Source organism: Pagrus pagrus (genome assembly GCF_965226575.1).
Source record: "Pagrus pagrus genome assembly, chromosome: 14".
NCBI classification, from domain to species: domain Eukaryota; kingdom Metazoa; phylum Chordata; class Actinopteri; order Spariformes; family Sparidae; genus Pagrus; species Pagrus pagrus.
The window spans coordinates 23,743,887-23,759,642 of NC_140198.1; the positions used below are offsets into that span (position 1 = coordinate 23,743,887).

A 15,756-nucleotide genomic window follows, 5' to 3' on the forward strand; every position below is an offset into this window, starting at 1 on the left:
AGACAGAGCAGGGGGAGAGAGGAGCAGGAGGGGGGGTAGGAAGGCTGAGTCACTCCGGTGTGGGGGCTTTGGTGGCGCAGAGGGGCACTGAATCATCTGGTGCCTTATTGAATATTTCCTCCATTTGATGTCATTATCGCCCCAGTGATCATCACTCCCATCATCAGCACTGTCCCTGAGTCTCCAGATCACAGATAGAGGAAGCAAAAAGGCAGACCGGGAGGGGGGGCTTTGAGGTAAAACCAAGTGTGTAAGAAGAAACTAATAAACAGAAGGAATACCAATGTTCTGCTTGGACAAATAGCAGAAAAAATGGACTTTAGATTGCAGAAGGGAGTGTAATAAAGAGTAAGAGATGTACTTGTTTTCTTGGAGGTGAAAGGAATAGAAGCAGTGTGAAGGAGAACTATTGATGGTGTTGGATCACTGAGTACAGTATCTGCTGGGAGCGAGTGCGTGGGCTGTAATCGATGCCGACTAAGTGATCAATATATTGTTTGTTGCTGCACAGAAATTCTCCGTTGAGCCCACACATAAAGAAAGATGACAGGAGGGCTCGTATTTAAGTCATTTCTATTTTTATTAGAAATGGATCACATTTCAACCCAAGCAGTATTTTCTTTTACCTTCAATGTGCCATGCATACAAAATCAGAATCAAAGTGTCCATCTGTTAGTGCCCGATAAAGTTTATATTTGTAAGGGGTTGATATCAAAGTCTTTCTCCTGTGCAATTAATATTCACAGATATATGTACATTCAAATTAGTCAGCCTCAAATATCAAGCATCCTCGCAAAAGAAACCAACATTAAAAGTAAAAAGTTACAAAAAACTTCAAATTAAACAATATATTTCTCTTTTAAAATATAATTAATAACTATTCGGCTAACATGAGTTAAATTATGATTGCTTCATTTTTAACCATAGGCACGTCGTAGATAGGTGAGGCGTCGTAGAAGCCAAACTGAGGCCGTGTATCTCTTCCCCTCTCCTCACTGCAGCTGATGTTTGTGTAAACAAAACCACCGAGCTAGTCCGCAGTCCTCGTAGGGACCGCATTGAAAATAAAAAGTAAAAATAAAACTAAAACAAAAAACTGAACAATGTCTAAAGGTTTCCTCTGCTCCAGCTTCTCACAGGGCATCTATCTGATATGTGATTAACAGAGAAGGAACTCTACCTGGAGCTCTTTCAGAGATGTTTCATGGCTCACAATGATTGGTTTCTTTGGTATAAACCACCATGACTTCCTCCAACTAAAAGCTTCTTCTTCATCTGAAATGAACACAGTAATGATTGGAAACCAACCCCCATCTACTCGCTCTCTTTGAAACTCATGTTTAGATTTGTCAACACACAAAACTCGACGCCTTCTCTGACATGACTGAACTCTGGATGTGGCTTTAAAGGGACAGTTCACTCCCCCTAACAAAAACACTTATTTTTCCTCTTACCTGAAGTGTTTTTTATCCATTTAGATCGTTTCGGTGTGAACTGCCAAGTTTTGGAGATATCTGCCTTCTGTTGCATATAATGGAAGTAGATGGCACTCGGCATGTGGTCCTCAAAGTGAGGGGAAAAATTGAAAAATCCACAGACCATGTTGTGAGCAGTTTTGTGTAGGAAATATTTTCTTTTTGTCTCAGAAGGAAGCATGCATCTACATGCTAGCTTACTAAGGTAGTTAAGCTACAGTTACAGCTCAGCGAAGAAAGAAAATAGTTCCTTTGCAAAACAGCTCATAATAAGGTCTGAGGATTATCTTGAGTAACAAGGTTTCAAATTGTTTTTCAAATGGTTTTTTTTTTGGCGCTTTGGCTTTCCTCTTCAGCTGACATCTCCAAAACTCTGCAACTCCCACCAAAACACTACAGATAAGAGGAAAAATGTGTATTTTCATATATATATTTTTGTTTTTAGAGTGAACTGTCCCTTTAATAAAATGTGGGGTTAGCGTGATGTGATTAAAAGTCACATGAAACAACTAAGTGTCACATCAATGATCTGTGTAATTACAAAAGATGAGGTAATTCAGTATTAAAGAATCCATTCCTTGTGGTACTAGTGAATAAGTGGGATAATGTGTCTATTTTACAGTCCCCTTTATGTTTATCATGTTTATCACAATGACAGTAAATTAATTCTTTATAAGTGATGTGAGGGACTCACAGTCCATCTGTGTATCAGTGGGAAACAGCAGCTTTGCTCTGTTTTAGATATTTATGTTACAACACCAGCATTTCTTGCACTCGTTATGGTACACAAGGTATGGGGTCACGACAGTGGGATACACCATCACCTATGATTCACTGCTTTGACAAGTGAATCAGGACCCTCATGAAGTGTTGAACTTAATTAAACATTAAAAAATAATGAGAGTTAATAAATAAATCGTGGCTAAAACTGAAGGCCTTTAAGAGATTCATTGTTTCTCTGATTTTTTTTTTTTCTTTTCTTTTTTTGCTGTAATTCATTTTCATGAACATCATTTGACATCATAATGGTCTTTCATTCATTCACTAGTGATGGAGTGAAAACACTTCAACGTATTGATAGAATAACAAAGAGGAATGCATTGCAATAGTAAAGTATCACAGTTTTCCCTCAGCTGTAATATTAATTCTCATCCTATGCAGACTATGGCTATTGTGAGTATCGTCTTCACCCTGTTCAGTACGGTCATCAGTTGTGAAGTGGGTCTTAGTGTGTGTTGCACTTGTCATCGTGTCAACCTGCAGATCAGATATATGTTGAGGATATCTATGATGATATACTGATCCTTCCCTTCAATAAAGAGTCCTAAAAAATACCACGTACTTCTTTTGTCTGAAAAGGTAAGTAAGTAAATAGGAAGAAGGAGATAAGGTGAGTAGGAAGAACGGAAGTGTGGATTAAATGAAACGAGGAGAAAAGGAAGGAAGAAGGGAGTGGAATGAGCTAGTAGGTCAGTACTTTCTCCCCATGGTGACTAATGAGACTCCACTGTCCTGGACAGTATTTTTAGGATGCTCTACATGTCCACCGAGACACGCGAGTCGCCAAGGTGACCTGTTTTCACCATGATCAACTATGTAACCCAGAGTGGCTGCTGTTTAGGAGGAAGAAAGGCAGGACAAAAAGGAATATACTTCCCCTTGAAAGTCGTGAATTTGGCACACTTCATGTCCTTTAGCACGGCATCTTCAAGTAAAAACTTTATTTAAAAAAACAAACCCAAAAAAAACAAAAACAAAAAAAAAACGACCCCCGCAATTGTTCCTGTTCGAGTGAATGCACATGCTGATATACTGGATTCACCTAAGGCAAAAAGGATTGTGAGTAAGTGTGGAAAGTGCTCTTTGAGTAGCCCTCCACAGCTCGTGTCCAGAGTACTGCAGAGTTACCGGAGTGGAGGGGGTCCCGGCTCTCCCTCACCTCTCCACTCCTCATTCAAAGTGAACCAGCTGAGTCAGGATGTGTCCCCCCCTTTACGTAGTTCTCCTCCCTTTCTCTCAAGGGGACATGTTGAGTAGCTTGGTAGATTTATTGGGGTAATTGATGGCCAGGCTGATGGCAGCGATGTTCTTCAGAGCCTGCACAATAAAAAAAAAAAAAAAAGGATGTGAATGAAATACAGAAGGATAGCTGCAGGAAGAGAAAATCAGCAGAGTGAAAAGAGCGAATGAGACGCGAGAAACCTTGTTTTTCACCTGGGCTGTGCACTGCATGTTTAGTGGTGATAAATGGGAGAATTGGGGGTGACTAAACTGATGATGCAAGGACTTCTGTGCAGTTTAAATCACCTTACTTAATAACCAAAGTGCTAAACTGATTAAAGTGCTTTTGTCCTCTCCCAGAACAGTCCAGTTACCAGAGGAAACTTCTTGGACTTTAATTTTGTTTTGTTTTTTGCTGTTCATTAATCATTAAAAACAAAAATGGTAAATATGGTTGAATTCGGGGATAGATTGACATTTAATTAATTTAATTATATTTTGCATTTCCTTACTAAACCAATCTCTGCATGCGGTGCATATTTGTATTTTACCCAATAAAACTACAGCATTACAGTTACTTAATTACACTTTTGTTCATAACATCCTTACAACATAGGAAACCACATCTCGACAGCACCGTACGACAGGTCAGCCAACAATAAGCCCGTATAAAAACAGAATAATTGAGAAGAAATCAATGTAGAGCACAGCGTTGTCACTTATGACAAAACCACACATTTTTTTAAGTGCTGTTGTTGGTAAAAAGACGCATTTGAACAATATTTTGTTCATGCCAGAGAGGCTGTCTGAATCAGACCCAAACCTTCCCGTCACAACAGATCAATAGGCCTGCAGAGGCTTGCTGCAGCACCTCTCCATGTGACGGTGACGTGTCTGTGTCGAGTCTCCTCAGGATCAACTGTTGACTCAGTTTTTTTTTTGTTACTTGGAAATACTTTTTTTGAAGGTGGAGGGTACGAGGCCCACCCCGCACGGTAAATGTCTTTCTTGACCCTCCAACCTGTCCACTAGTATCACTGTCAGACCTAAAGTAACACTTGTACACAATTTTAAAATGTGATATTTTAGGAGCATACAATAGCTACCAAATCTGCACATTATATTTGTAATGCTACCTCTGTATAGTGGGGTGGGACGAATCACTAAAGCAGCGAATATTTCTTTGGCCTACTTGGGAGCAGCAGAACAAGCTTTTCACCATAGTATTGACATATGATCACTTTTTAAAGCAAATATTTGTCTTCTTACACATTCAGCAGATGTGGAGCAAAATTTGCATTCAAGTCACCTTTCTGGCCACCTGATAGATGTTGGTCTGATTCTCACTCTTTATTTTGTTAGCTGGCCGTTAGCTAGTTGCTAACTTTTTCTGCTGTTTGGTGCAGGTGGCTTAGTTACTTGTATTGATATGAGACTATAAACTGTCTTAGATTTTGGATTTCATGATCTGTCATTAGTGTTGACTTCCCCTGGTTTTAAACACTGCATCACAGTAAAGTGATGTCATTTTTTTCTGAACCTGTTCTACTTGTTCTAATACTTGCCTTTACCAACTTAGTCATCACATCCACAGCACTGATGATTATTTATCAAAAATCTCATTGTGTTAATATTTCATGAAAGCACCAGTAGTTCTCCCAACAATATTCTCGCAATGTTGTTGCATTTATGAAGTGTTATTGAAGAGATTTAGAAATATTGAGATATATATTGTGTAACATGATATATCTTAAAAACATTGCAATATTAGTTTAATACTGCTCATCCCTACTTACAATTGTTTTATTAACTGCTACGGCTGGAAATGAGGTTGATAGGAATGGTGAGCCTGAACCATAACAGCTAAGTTGTGAGCTATAATACTAGAACAAGCAGAAAGATACTAAAAAAACTCAGTATAGCTGAGCTCAGGTGAGAATTCTCTATGGTGTTTTTACTCCATGTAACCCCTTTCACAATACACAGTCATTTGATCCTTCTTAACATTAAAATATTGATTAGTTATTAATTATTGACAGCAGCTGTCTCCTGGTTTCATTGGCACTTAAAATAATTTGTTATTTCAAATAAAAGGTTCCCTCAGAAAGGAAATTATTTATTTTTAGGTCTTTATGATCACTTCTGCACCCTAACTCTTGTGGCTTTTCAATGATTTCTAATTTGAATGCTATAAAATTCTTTCTCCTTAAAAATTACCCTTCACCCAGTGATTTCCTCGGAGCTGAGAAGTCCAATACAGCTCCAGGTAGTGCCCCGACACACAGCAGTACTTGCTGAGTTGGCTGTCAACGTGCTCAGATGGTTTAAAGGGCAATTCCTTTGCAAATGTCGCAACGAAAAACAGGCATCTTACACAGTTCTTAGTGTTTAATTGAGTGAACAACAGGATGAATTAAAGCCAGGGAGGGGTGGAGTGAACATGATCGTCTGAACACTGTCCAACCTGTGTAGTGGTATAATAAATCCATCAGAAGATAGCAGGCCACAGAAGAGATAAAGACCTGGAGAAAATATAGTCCCTGATGAGAGGAACTTTGGAACATTTTTCCAGCCCTTTGAAAGTGAACCTCCGCCAATTTACTCTTGAACTCTGCATCATTGTTATCATAATAGTTATGACTACTGCCAAGTCACCTATGGTTTTGTTTTCAAGCTGACAGGTATTAGGTAACTGCTCAACAGAACCACCCACAATGTTTTTTTTTCCACCACCCCACATCCTCTGCTCCTCTTAACTGCCTTCAGGCTCCTCTGATGTGTTACAAGGTCCACAGAACAGAGAGCGCTGTGGCTCGCGCTGCCACAAATGCTAATGGACTGTAATTACCAAATACATTAGTCCTGAGTGTGGCCCACACATATTCAAAACAAGGGGAGGGGGGTGCTGAGGGATCTGCTGGGTGTCAACAGCTCGCTGATTCACTAGCTAAAGAGACTCTGGCCCTGAGCTGACTCACAGTGGCTGAAGACTGTTCAGTCAACGGGACTGCGTGTGCAAAATAAGACCGGTACATGATAACACAACGCTTAGGGGTGCACGGACAACTTCTTCGGGCTACTATCATCCATGTGAGCCTGAACCCCACAACTATAACATCAAAGATGACCTGAGAGAGCCTGGCAGAAGGCAAGACTTTGAATTCAGAGAAGCAGAGATGTAATTCACAAGTGAGAACATCAAAGGTGACCTGAGAGAGCCGTGCTGACGGCAAGGCTTTCAATTTGAAAAGGCAGAGGTGTCAGAAGTCATCAGTGATTATTATGCAAAAACAAAAAAGGAGTTTAAGTCTTACCATGGCGGTGTGGTTGAGGAGCTGCTCGTCAGTGGTCATGGCTAACAGGTACTCCTGGAGGATGCCCTGTGCCTGGAAAACACATCAAAGGCTGGTGAGAAGGGTGTCTTCTGCCATGTTTCCAAAAGCAGCAGATAACCTCACAGGCCAGATAACTGTCATGAATAAAAGGAAGCTGCCCGAGACAGACTACTCTAAGAGGTTACATAAGGGATGAATTGAGTTATAAATGAGGCCTGTTCCCTGTTCGCTCTTCATCTCCATCTCAGCATCAAATTGAACTGAGGAATGTTGGACGAGCCATTCAAAATTATAAACAAACTGAGGAGCGCTTCCACTAAAGCTCTATGGGAGAGAAATACCTCGGGTTACATAAGCACACAGAGTTGGGGAACACAGATAAGACTACACAGCGGCTAAATGGGCTGAAACTGGCCAAATGGAGTTTTGTTTTTTACAGCGCTGGAGACACAGTCCAGAGCCGCTCGCTGTCATTCATCTCACAGCACCCCCACTGTTTATGCTGGGGAACATCCTAGGACCATTTGTACAGTCAGTGGTGCGTGACATACCCTTTTGATTCCTAAATATAACTTTCACTTCCTGCAGTGGAGAGTTCAGTGAATCTCAGTGGAACTGACTGTGAGCGGCACCGGCCACTGAAGCTCTAAAAATGAGCCGGTTCAAGGCTCAGGCCTAATATGGCCACAGAGGACTCCATGATATGGCCGGCCACACTTTAGCTTCCCATGATTTTACACAAGAGTCAACATGTAGCTGTTGAAGTTGTATGTCATCACTGCTGTTAAGCTCAAGTGTCAACACGACACATGGGCCACCGACCCCAGTCCACACTAATCCTTACTTTTTAGGAGGGTGGTGCCAGATGGTGCGGTGTGCTGGATCTAGAGCACTGATCCTTACAGCTGATGAAGGTTTTCTAATATTTATGTGACCTTTCCCAGTGTTATAGTCTAGGCCACGTAAACTGAGACGACCAAATCCAGAGTGTATCGACACCATGACAAGATCAAAACTTTGAGGGGTTGAGACTCAGTCAAGACAAAGACTAAGGCAGGCCAAGACAAGACCAAGACCAGTGCGATCCCACACTCACATGACACACTTAGGATAAAATGTGAAACATGCAAACCACAGACTCGCCTCAAATTAATCTGAAAGATCCACAACCCATAAAAAACACCCACAGAAAACTTGATTCTCCTAATTCACCTCTTTTATTGCCATATATGAAGTTTTCTGGGTGACTCTTTTCTTTCAAATCAAACTATCATGATGCGCTGAACGTATCAAACAATTATTCAATACAGAGATATTTAGGGATGGGTCAATGTCAGATTTTATCCTGGATCGCGATAGCAAACACTCAGGATAAGTTGATCAAGGTAAATTTCCATTATTGGGATAATCATGAATCAGAATAATCATATCCTTATATGAGTGATTTGAAAAATCTGTCAACTAAAATGCCAAAAGATTTGTCTTATTTTTTATACAATAAAAATATTTGTTTCAACAAAATAAAGTCATTCCAGTATGTTTGAGTGGCATATTGCGATGATTATTGAGATAATATCTATTATCTTAAACCACAATTATATTGGCCAGGATAATCGTGACATGACATTTTCATATTGTCCCATGCCTAATGATATCTCTGCAGTCGTGGTCTTGACTGTTTGTTTGTTTTGTAAGTCCTGCCTTGTTATAAAATCCTCTGTGAGCAAATGCAGATGTGAAATCGTCCAGGAACAGTGAAACAGCAACATATCCAGTTTCACTTAAATCTAATCTAGTGGTGCACAGTCGAGTTGTCGCCTGTGTACAATCACATTCACTGGTTTATTCAGGGTCAAGCGACAGCCACTTTTTGAAATTTCTTGTAATACCACATCCTGAACCAACACCTACAACCACTCACTGTCAAGGCTTCCACAAGAGGTAGCAGGTGCATGTTTTTTTAATGACCGGTGAGGTATCTCCTTCTTTTATCTGGAGAACGCTGAAAAAACTTAGATGAGGGGCTGATTGGGTCAACAGATCTTCTTCGAAACCTCCCCAGTGAGTGCATGCTTTACCATCAACAACTGCATCCATGCACTTCTTATTTAGCTCCTTTAAAGCCTTCATCTCATACTACTTTAAGCTGTGGATGAGGAGCTGGATGTTAAGAACCACTGCAGCACTCATTTGTGTTGTGTCGATAAAAGAGTGGCCATGCTCTGTGATGATGCTCAGCTGGATGAAGTGCCACACAATAACATGTGTCTATCATTGCTAACACAACATTGGAGAACCCAGAAGGGCATCCCAGGCAAAACTGCTAAGTACTACTACTGCCCCCTGGTGTTTGTCGACAGGCACTGCCCCACCTGGGCGTCTCACATGAAGAAACATTCAGTCGGTGCAGATGGGAGCACAGAATCCATCGTGAATGACATGTCGACTGATGTAATGTTATTGTCAGATCAGCAGCCTTCGGCCTCACCGACCAGAGCTGAAGGGAACAGGAGAGGTGGTGCTTTTCTGGGACTGTCTGGTTCAATTGCATCTACAGATGGGAAACTCCTGGCTGACGGCGTGCTCATAATCCTTGAGGCTTCTCTTAATCAATAATTCAAGACAACCGAGAGAGAGAGGGAGAGAGAGGGAGCCCATACGCATCACAAAATGGATAGCATCTCTTCCTCTCCCCAGCAGTCTGCAGGGAGCCAGTGTGGCACAGTGCTGTCTGGCAGATGGCAGGGCCGGGCTTTGGCCCTGAGCCCGGCGGAGAACAGGTGGGTGGAGGAAAAACACGCTCATCATCTCACAGAGGGACCAATATAGACAGAGCGAGGCGAGGAAAGACCGAGGTAAAGAATAAAATGTTAATTTAGTTAATTCTAATCATCATTTCATTCAAATGGCCTCAAACTGAATATGTTATGAAACCAAAGAAGGTTAACTAAAAACTGGTTTCCACACAATCAGCCTTGTTGAATCAATTCTCTATTTAACCTGCAAAGTCAATAACACTGTAATCACAGCAAAAACAACCAACACAACTAAACAAACACCTCGAACGCCACACCTCCAGCTTTAACAACAACACCTATACAATCCTAGATGTAGCATATGAGTGTGTGTGTGCGTGCGTGCGTGCGTGCATCACTCACAATGGCGCGGGCCTCTGCGATGAAGAACAGTTCAGTCAGGGCTCTGTGAAGAGGCAGCAGCACAGTGATACTGGTGGGATCCTGGCTCAGGCTGTTTTCCATGGACATAAAGAGCTGCCACAGAGGTCGCAGCAGAGTCAGCTCACAGGCTCTGGAGTGCAAACAAATCAATAGTTAGACGAACATACACACAACCACAACTACACACACAGAGGCAGAGCAGGACCATAAAGAGTTAGATTCAGAGGAAAACAAAGTTGTGGCTGAAAAACAACCAGTGAGAGCCACTTCAGCTTCATGCATTTATCATGACTCAATAATGCATTTTGTAACCTCCAACAGCCATAAATGGATTGTTCAAAATGATGTGGGGATAGACAGAGCTTTCATGTGACTAGATGGGCCCAAAAAAAGAGAAGAGGATTGTTTGTTGGATGTTTTTAATCTATATGAATGAAGTAGTTTTCTAACTGGAGGTCCCCAGCAAGAGGAGGAATAGAGTATTTTAACTTTTATCACATTTTTTGGAGAGATGGCACAACAAGGAAAAAATAAGGGTTGGCCTTTATTGATTGATTGGTATTTATAGCTATCAAAATTTGATCTTTGAGTGACTGATTTTTGTCTTCAAACCTAAAACTAAAGTACTCAGAGGGGATTCCTCAAGACAAAATCCTCACTAACTGAAGGTCTGAGGTCTAATGTGAATCTCACATTAAACAGTGCTCAAAAACTACCAACATATTTTCCCATAGACAACATTCCATGGCTCACAGCTGAAGCACTTCTACAGCTTAGATCAGCATGAAACTCACCCGGTTAAAGCATCACCATAAAAGATTAGGAACTGCTTAAGAAAATATCTGGTTCTTTGATAAAAAGTGAAAGGTACAAGCTTGTGTACCTAAAAACTTTGAGGTGAAATCCCAAGGAGCATTTTGGCAAGAAATAACTGAGTTTCAAATTCTGTGTTACATACTGCTAACGGCAGGTGGAAGGTAAAGATAACAGTGTTGAAAAAAACCAAAAGCAAAATCTGCAGCTTAAATAATTCATTTTTAAATCCTGGTTCAACTGTAGGTGAAGTCTGCAACTCTTGTGCTGTGTTTAGCTCTCATCCGACTGCTCTGATTTTGCCGGGGCTCACGGCTATCATAGTGTTTGGATGCTGTGAGACATCTAAGTGAAGTAACAGTAAGCAAAACACATTTTTGAGTGGAGGGAAACTACAGGAAACCTTAATGCCAAGAAATCAGCTTAACAATGTATTACCTGCCTGTGTGAGCACTACCTTGCCATAAAATGTGTGATGTTGTCGCTGCTCGAGTCAGTCTGCACATATGCAAATACATAAACACATCCTTTGCCTCATTTCCGTGGCGGTGACATGAGGGATTCATGAAGGCTTTTATGCAAACTGTGCGTGGTACTATCCTGCACCTCAAGGGGAAACACACCGAGGTAAAAGTGTGCTCTGGGGCCACTTACTCAAATTAGCATACCTTAGGCCTTTAAGCCTAAGTTATGTTTTTTGCATCTTACTGTGGATGTCAATACATGACAACAGAAGCCTCTAGCTTGAGAAGGAATTTACAAGAGAATTAGTGTCGGGAGAATTTAGTTTTTAGATAGAAATGTAAAAGAAGGCTGAACTCTTACGTCTGAGACGGACACTGAAGCAGGCGGAGCAACAAGTGAATGGCTTTGAGTCGCTGGTTCCCAGTCTGGCGACAGGCCACGCCCACCTGCCACTCCCAGATGTCAGCCAATGGCAGGTGACCGAGCACTTGGTCATCTGCTAACATTTGCTTCAGTATCTCGAAACCTGATGAGAGAGCAAAGGGGAGAGAAGGTGACAACCTGACCAACCTGAGGATTTATTTTGATGTTAATATACATGTTACTGAGTAGCCTGCAGAGTTGCTCTCTACCAAAGGAAGCAGGAATGTAAAATGAGTGTCTATTTGTTATAATGTGAAGTACCTGTCTGGAATCGTCCTCTGTGGCCCCCTGTGACTGTGAACTTGTAGCCCCACTCTGTGTTGCTCATGTCCGACATAAACCTGTAGTACAGGGTATCACCTGAGAGAAACCCACAAACAAGACACGTCAATAATCATGATTCAAACATAATAGTACATAAATAGAAATGCACACATGTAGATAAACAAAGCAGAGAAGGAGTGAATGACTTTTAAAAATATTTCTCACCTGGAATCTCAAAATCGGACCATCTCTGAGGAGAGCCACTGAAGTTGTGGACGTCTTGGAGGAAATCACTGCTGCTGGACATGATGAGCTCATCACAGCCTTCCTCTGTGTAGCAGCGCGAGTCGAATTTTACTGACAGGTAGATGGCCCCTGGAATGTGCACCTTGTCCTGAAGAGAGGAAAAGATGGACACAATAGAGTCTTGTAGTCTCAAACAGAATTGAAAAAGCATACATCGTGCATAGGCTACTTTTCAAATAAGGATCTGTACTAATAGTTACTAATTCTGCAACTAACGATTATTTAATTGTAATTTAATATGACAATTATTGTATTATATAATTTATCAGTTGCTTGGCCTATAAATGGCTATCAGTGTTTCCCAAGATTATGTCCTCAACTGTCCTGTTTTGTCCCCAACCCAGTCACAGAAGCCAACCAATCAATCGATTATTAGAATAGTCGGTAATTTAACTTAATAGTTGGCCAGTTCAAAGGTTGAAACAGAGAAGTTAGTGCAACAAGTGAGAAGTTAATGTACTTCTTAAAAACAGTTATTGATGCCAAAAAGCGAAGGCAGAAAAGAAAGCTGACTCACCTCAAAGTTGGTGTTGTTGTCATATGGGTGTTTGGACTCTCTGACCTGAACGGCCATACCTGGCTCCTCCATGAACTGACAAGCAGTGAGAGACAGACTGCACAGCATACTCTGGCTGCAGCCCTTCAGCACCCTCTGGAGAATCTGATCAGTAATGGATTGAAGACAGTCACATTAATCCATGAAACACCCATAATGTATCATATGCAAACTCCATCTCCTCCTCCTCCCTTCTGCCCACCTTCTCCCAGAGCGGCTTCTCCTCCAGCTGCATTAACATGTCCAGGATATAGGCCATGTGCGAGGCACCGTTCAGCTCCAGCGCCTCCTCGCTCAGCGCCGCCTCTGCGGGCCAGTCGGCCAGCAGTGAGGCCAGCACGTGGCGGGCGTACAGGGTTGCGATGGCCTGGTTGACCTTCACCAGGTATTGACGAACGGCCCGATTGCTGCGCACATCCAGCTCCTTGTGCAGGAGAGCTGAACTTTTGGTGCGCCTCTGTTTGGCATAACTGAGCTGCAAGTCGCTCTCTGAATTTGTGATGAGCTTCTGCGCCACTACGTTGATCTCCTCGGTGGCCTTTTCACAGTGACTGGGTTTAGACTGGGGGAGGACGGTGACGACAGTGACATATCAGATTATTGACATTTGAAAAACACCAACTCAAACTTTTCCTTATCTCTTCTTGTGATAGTTTGCAATGTTTATACTGCTAATGTGCCAAAAAGCCATTTCTAAGTGCTTGTTGACATCTCAAACTCACCACGCATGACACTACAATCATATCAGTGTCCACAGCCTTGGTGTTCCTCTCCTCAGAGCGAGGCCGCCTGGTAGGCTGCCACTTCTGAGCCAGCGTACGGATTGTCTCATCTGTTTTGATCTCTTCTCCATCAAATCTGAAAATAACACAGAGGAGAGAGGCACTGTTAGATTGTAAATAAGTCCTTCTCCATGGTGGATAACAGAAGTGGGAGCCAGTCATTGTCTTACAAGTCACAAGTAAGTCTGAACACTTTGCACTCAAGCCCTAAGTCAAGTAACAAGTCAGGACGGACAAGTCCCAATTTCTTTATCTTTGACTTTTGAGTCCTAAACAAGTCATGATGCTCTCTTCACAAACAAAATGCCATTTCAACAACAGAGCCTCGACTTACCGTTCTTTGTACAACTTCAAATATCAAACAAAGATGGAAGCTGTTGCGTCTCTCTCTGTAATTTCAGCCTGCATGTGTTGCATATTGCAATTCTCTTTTTTTTTTAACACCACATGGTTTTTGTGGTGGCTCAAGTCATGAGTCACTGGTGTTAAAGTCCATGTAAAATTGCATGTCTTTTGTGACTTTGTCAAGTCTAAAGTTGTTAAATACGTTGTGACTCAAGTTCGACTCGAGTCTAAGTCATGTGACTTCAGTCTACACCTCTGGTGATAATATAGAGAAAGTAAAGTATAAAGAAGTTCTCTGTATGGAAGTTGATGCTGACCTCTTCTGCACCTCCAGGAAGAAAGAGTCCGTTCTCTTCATCTGCAGCTCATACATTGCTCGCAGGATGGGCAGAGGGGCGTTTAAGGCATCGTGGGTGATCTGCATTGAGAAACAGGCACTTTAGACTTTAACATCACAATATATTTTGCTGCATGTATTATAAATAGATTCCCTGATCACCTGGAAGCAAATCTTTGTCTCCTCGTCGAGACCCTCCAAGGGGTCCGCCTTGTTGACGTCGATGTCGTCAGTGCAACAGCTGGAGTGGTCAGAGTCGTGCTCCTTGTCCTGCTCTCTTTGGTCACGCTCTGGGTCCTGGGCCATGGAATGGATCTCCCTCTTGGAGGAGTACAGCATGATGGAGAGAATCTCGAGATCGCGCAGCAGCCACAGTTTGCTGAAGCCTGTCCCTTTGCTGCACTTCCTCACCAGCAGCTGGGTCAGTCCTGACTGCTGGATGTCCTGCTGAGCTTGCGCTATTCCATGTTTCTGCATGAGAGGGAAAAACAGAATGAGAAACTACTATATCCTCTAAGCCAGTTATTTCTGGCCTATTTCCAGATATCCTAACCGCCTCTCAAATGGACACTCCGAGGTTATGGCAGGTACCTTCAGTGTGTTGTAAAGGCCTTTAAGTGCCAAGGAGAGAACCCAGGATGCCTCCACAGCGTCAGGAGAGCCATTGTCCTGGCAGGTCTGCAGCAGGTGGCTGATGATGGAGGTGAAATTGCTCAGGTAGCGGCTGAGCAGGGTCTTTGGCTGGCCCTGGCTCTCTGACTGCCCTGGGAGACCGGCTGTAGTGGAATCCTGAGACTGGATGAGTTGGTAGTCCTTCACTGGAAAGAAGAGAAAGCACACAGAGGGTTAACTCCATGTTTGTTTCTCGACAGAGGCAAAGCCGTTAGAGGCGCTGCGACTGCACTAACCTGTTTTCCTCTTGCGTGTCTTGACATCCACCACCGCAGCATGGTTCTTTTCTGTGAAGTGTTTGAGCAAGATCATGTTGTGCTGTTCGTTGGCGTTGTCGATAAACACTGTCTGGGTGCCCACACACAGCACCTGACAGACAAGCAGAGGAGTCACGACTCAGCTTATAGAGTCAGGGAGCACAGTGTACAGTCCTATACAGCGGGAGGTGTTCTACCTACCTCAGGGAATCCCACCAGCACCAGCAGTGTGAAGAGGTTGGTGCGTTTGAGGGTTTGTGGCAGCTGCTGAATACAATGGTCAGTGAAGGCAGCGATGACTGTGCTCCACTCGGGGCAGGCATTCAGACTGTGTAGGATGTCCGCCACTGTGCACGCCCAATCCAGACCAATACGACTGGGAAATAAGTCAAAGAAAAGACAATTCACATCTCAAATAATATATAACAGCTAATGGAGGATAATGATTAAATTTTAAGTATAGTAAGAGTGTGTAAGTAATTTTCTTTTCTTTGATTGTTTCAATCATGGTAGGAAAATACTTTGTCTCCTATTGTTGGCTAAAAT

The 15,756-nt window shown here is 42.4% G+C and overlaps 1 protein-coding gene across 2 annotated transcripts in view; it reads right to left on the reverse strand.

Moving 5' to 3' along the window:
- Positions 1-561: 561 nt before the first annotated feature.
- The window catches only part of zzef1 (zinc finger, ZZ-type with EF hand domain 1), a 35,119-nt gene continuing 19,924 nt past the window's right edge, over positions 562-15,756 (reverse strand). For both annotated transcript variants that reach the window (XM_084374148.1, XM_084374147.1), the window contains exons 41-54: positions 15,412-15,586; positions 15,190-15,322; positions 14,873-15,099; positions 14,444-14,752; positions 14,262-14,362; positions 13,540-13,675; positions 13,020-13,379; positions 12,779-12,922; positions 12,181-12,349; positions 11,953-12,051; positions 11,629-11,794; positions 9,970-10,120; positions 6,791-6,862; positions 562-3,572 (exon numbers count right to left, since the gene is read on the reverse strand). In XM_084374148.1, coding sequence (XP_084230274.1) covers positions 3,492-3,572; positions 6,791-6,862; positions 9,970-10,120; positions 11,629-11,794; positions 11,953-12,051; positions 12,181-12,349; positions 12,779-12,922; positions 13,020-13,379; positions 13,540-13,675; positions 14,262-14,362; positions 14,444-14,752; positions 14,873-15,099; positions 15,190-15,322; positions 15,412-15,586 — 2,323 coding nt within the window. In that variant the 3' untranslated portion in view covers positions 562-3,491. The remainder of the gene's footprint in view (positions 3,573-6,790; positions 6,863-9,969; positions 10,121-11,628; positions 11,795-11,952; positions 12,052-12,180; positions 12,350-12,778; positions 12,923-13,019; positions 13,380-13,539; positions 13,676-14,261; positions 14,363-14,443; positions 14,753-14,872; positions 15,100-15,189; positions 15,323-15,411; positions 15,587-15,756) is intronic.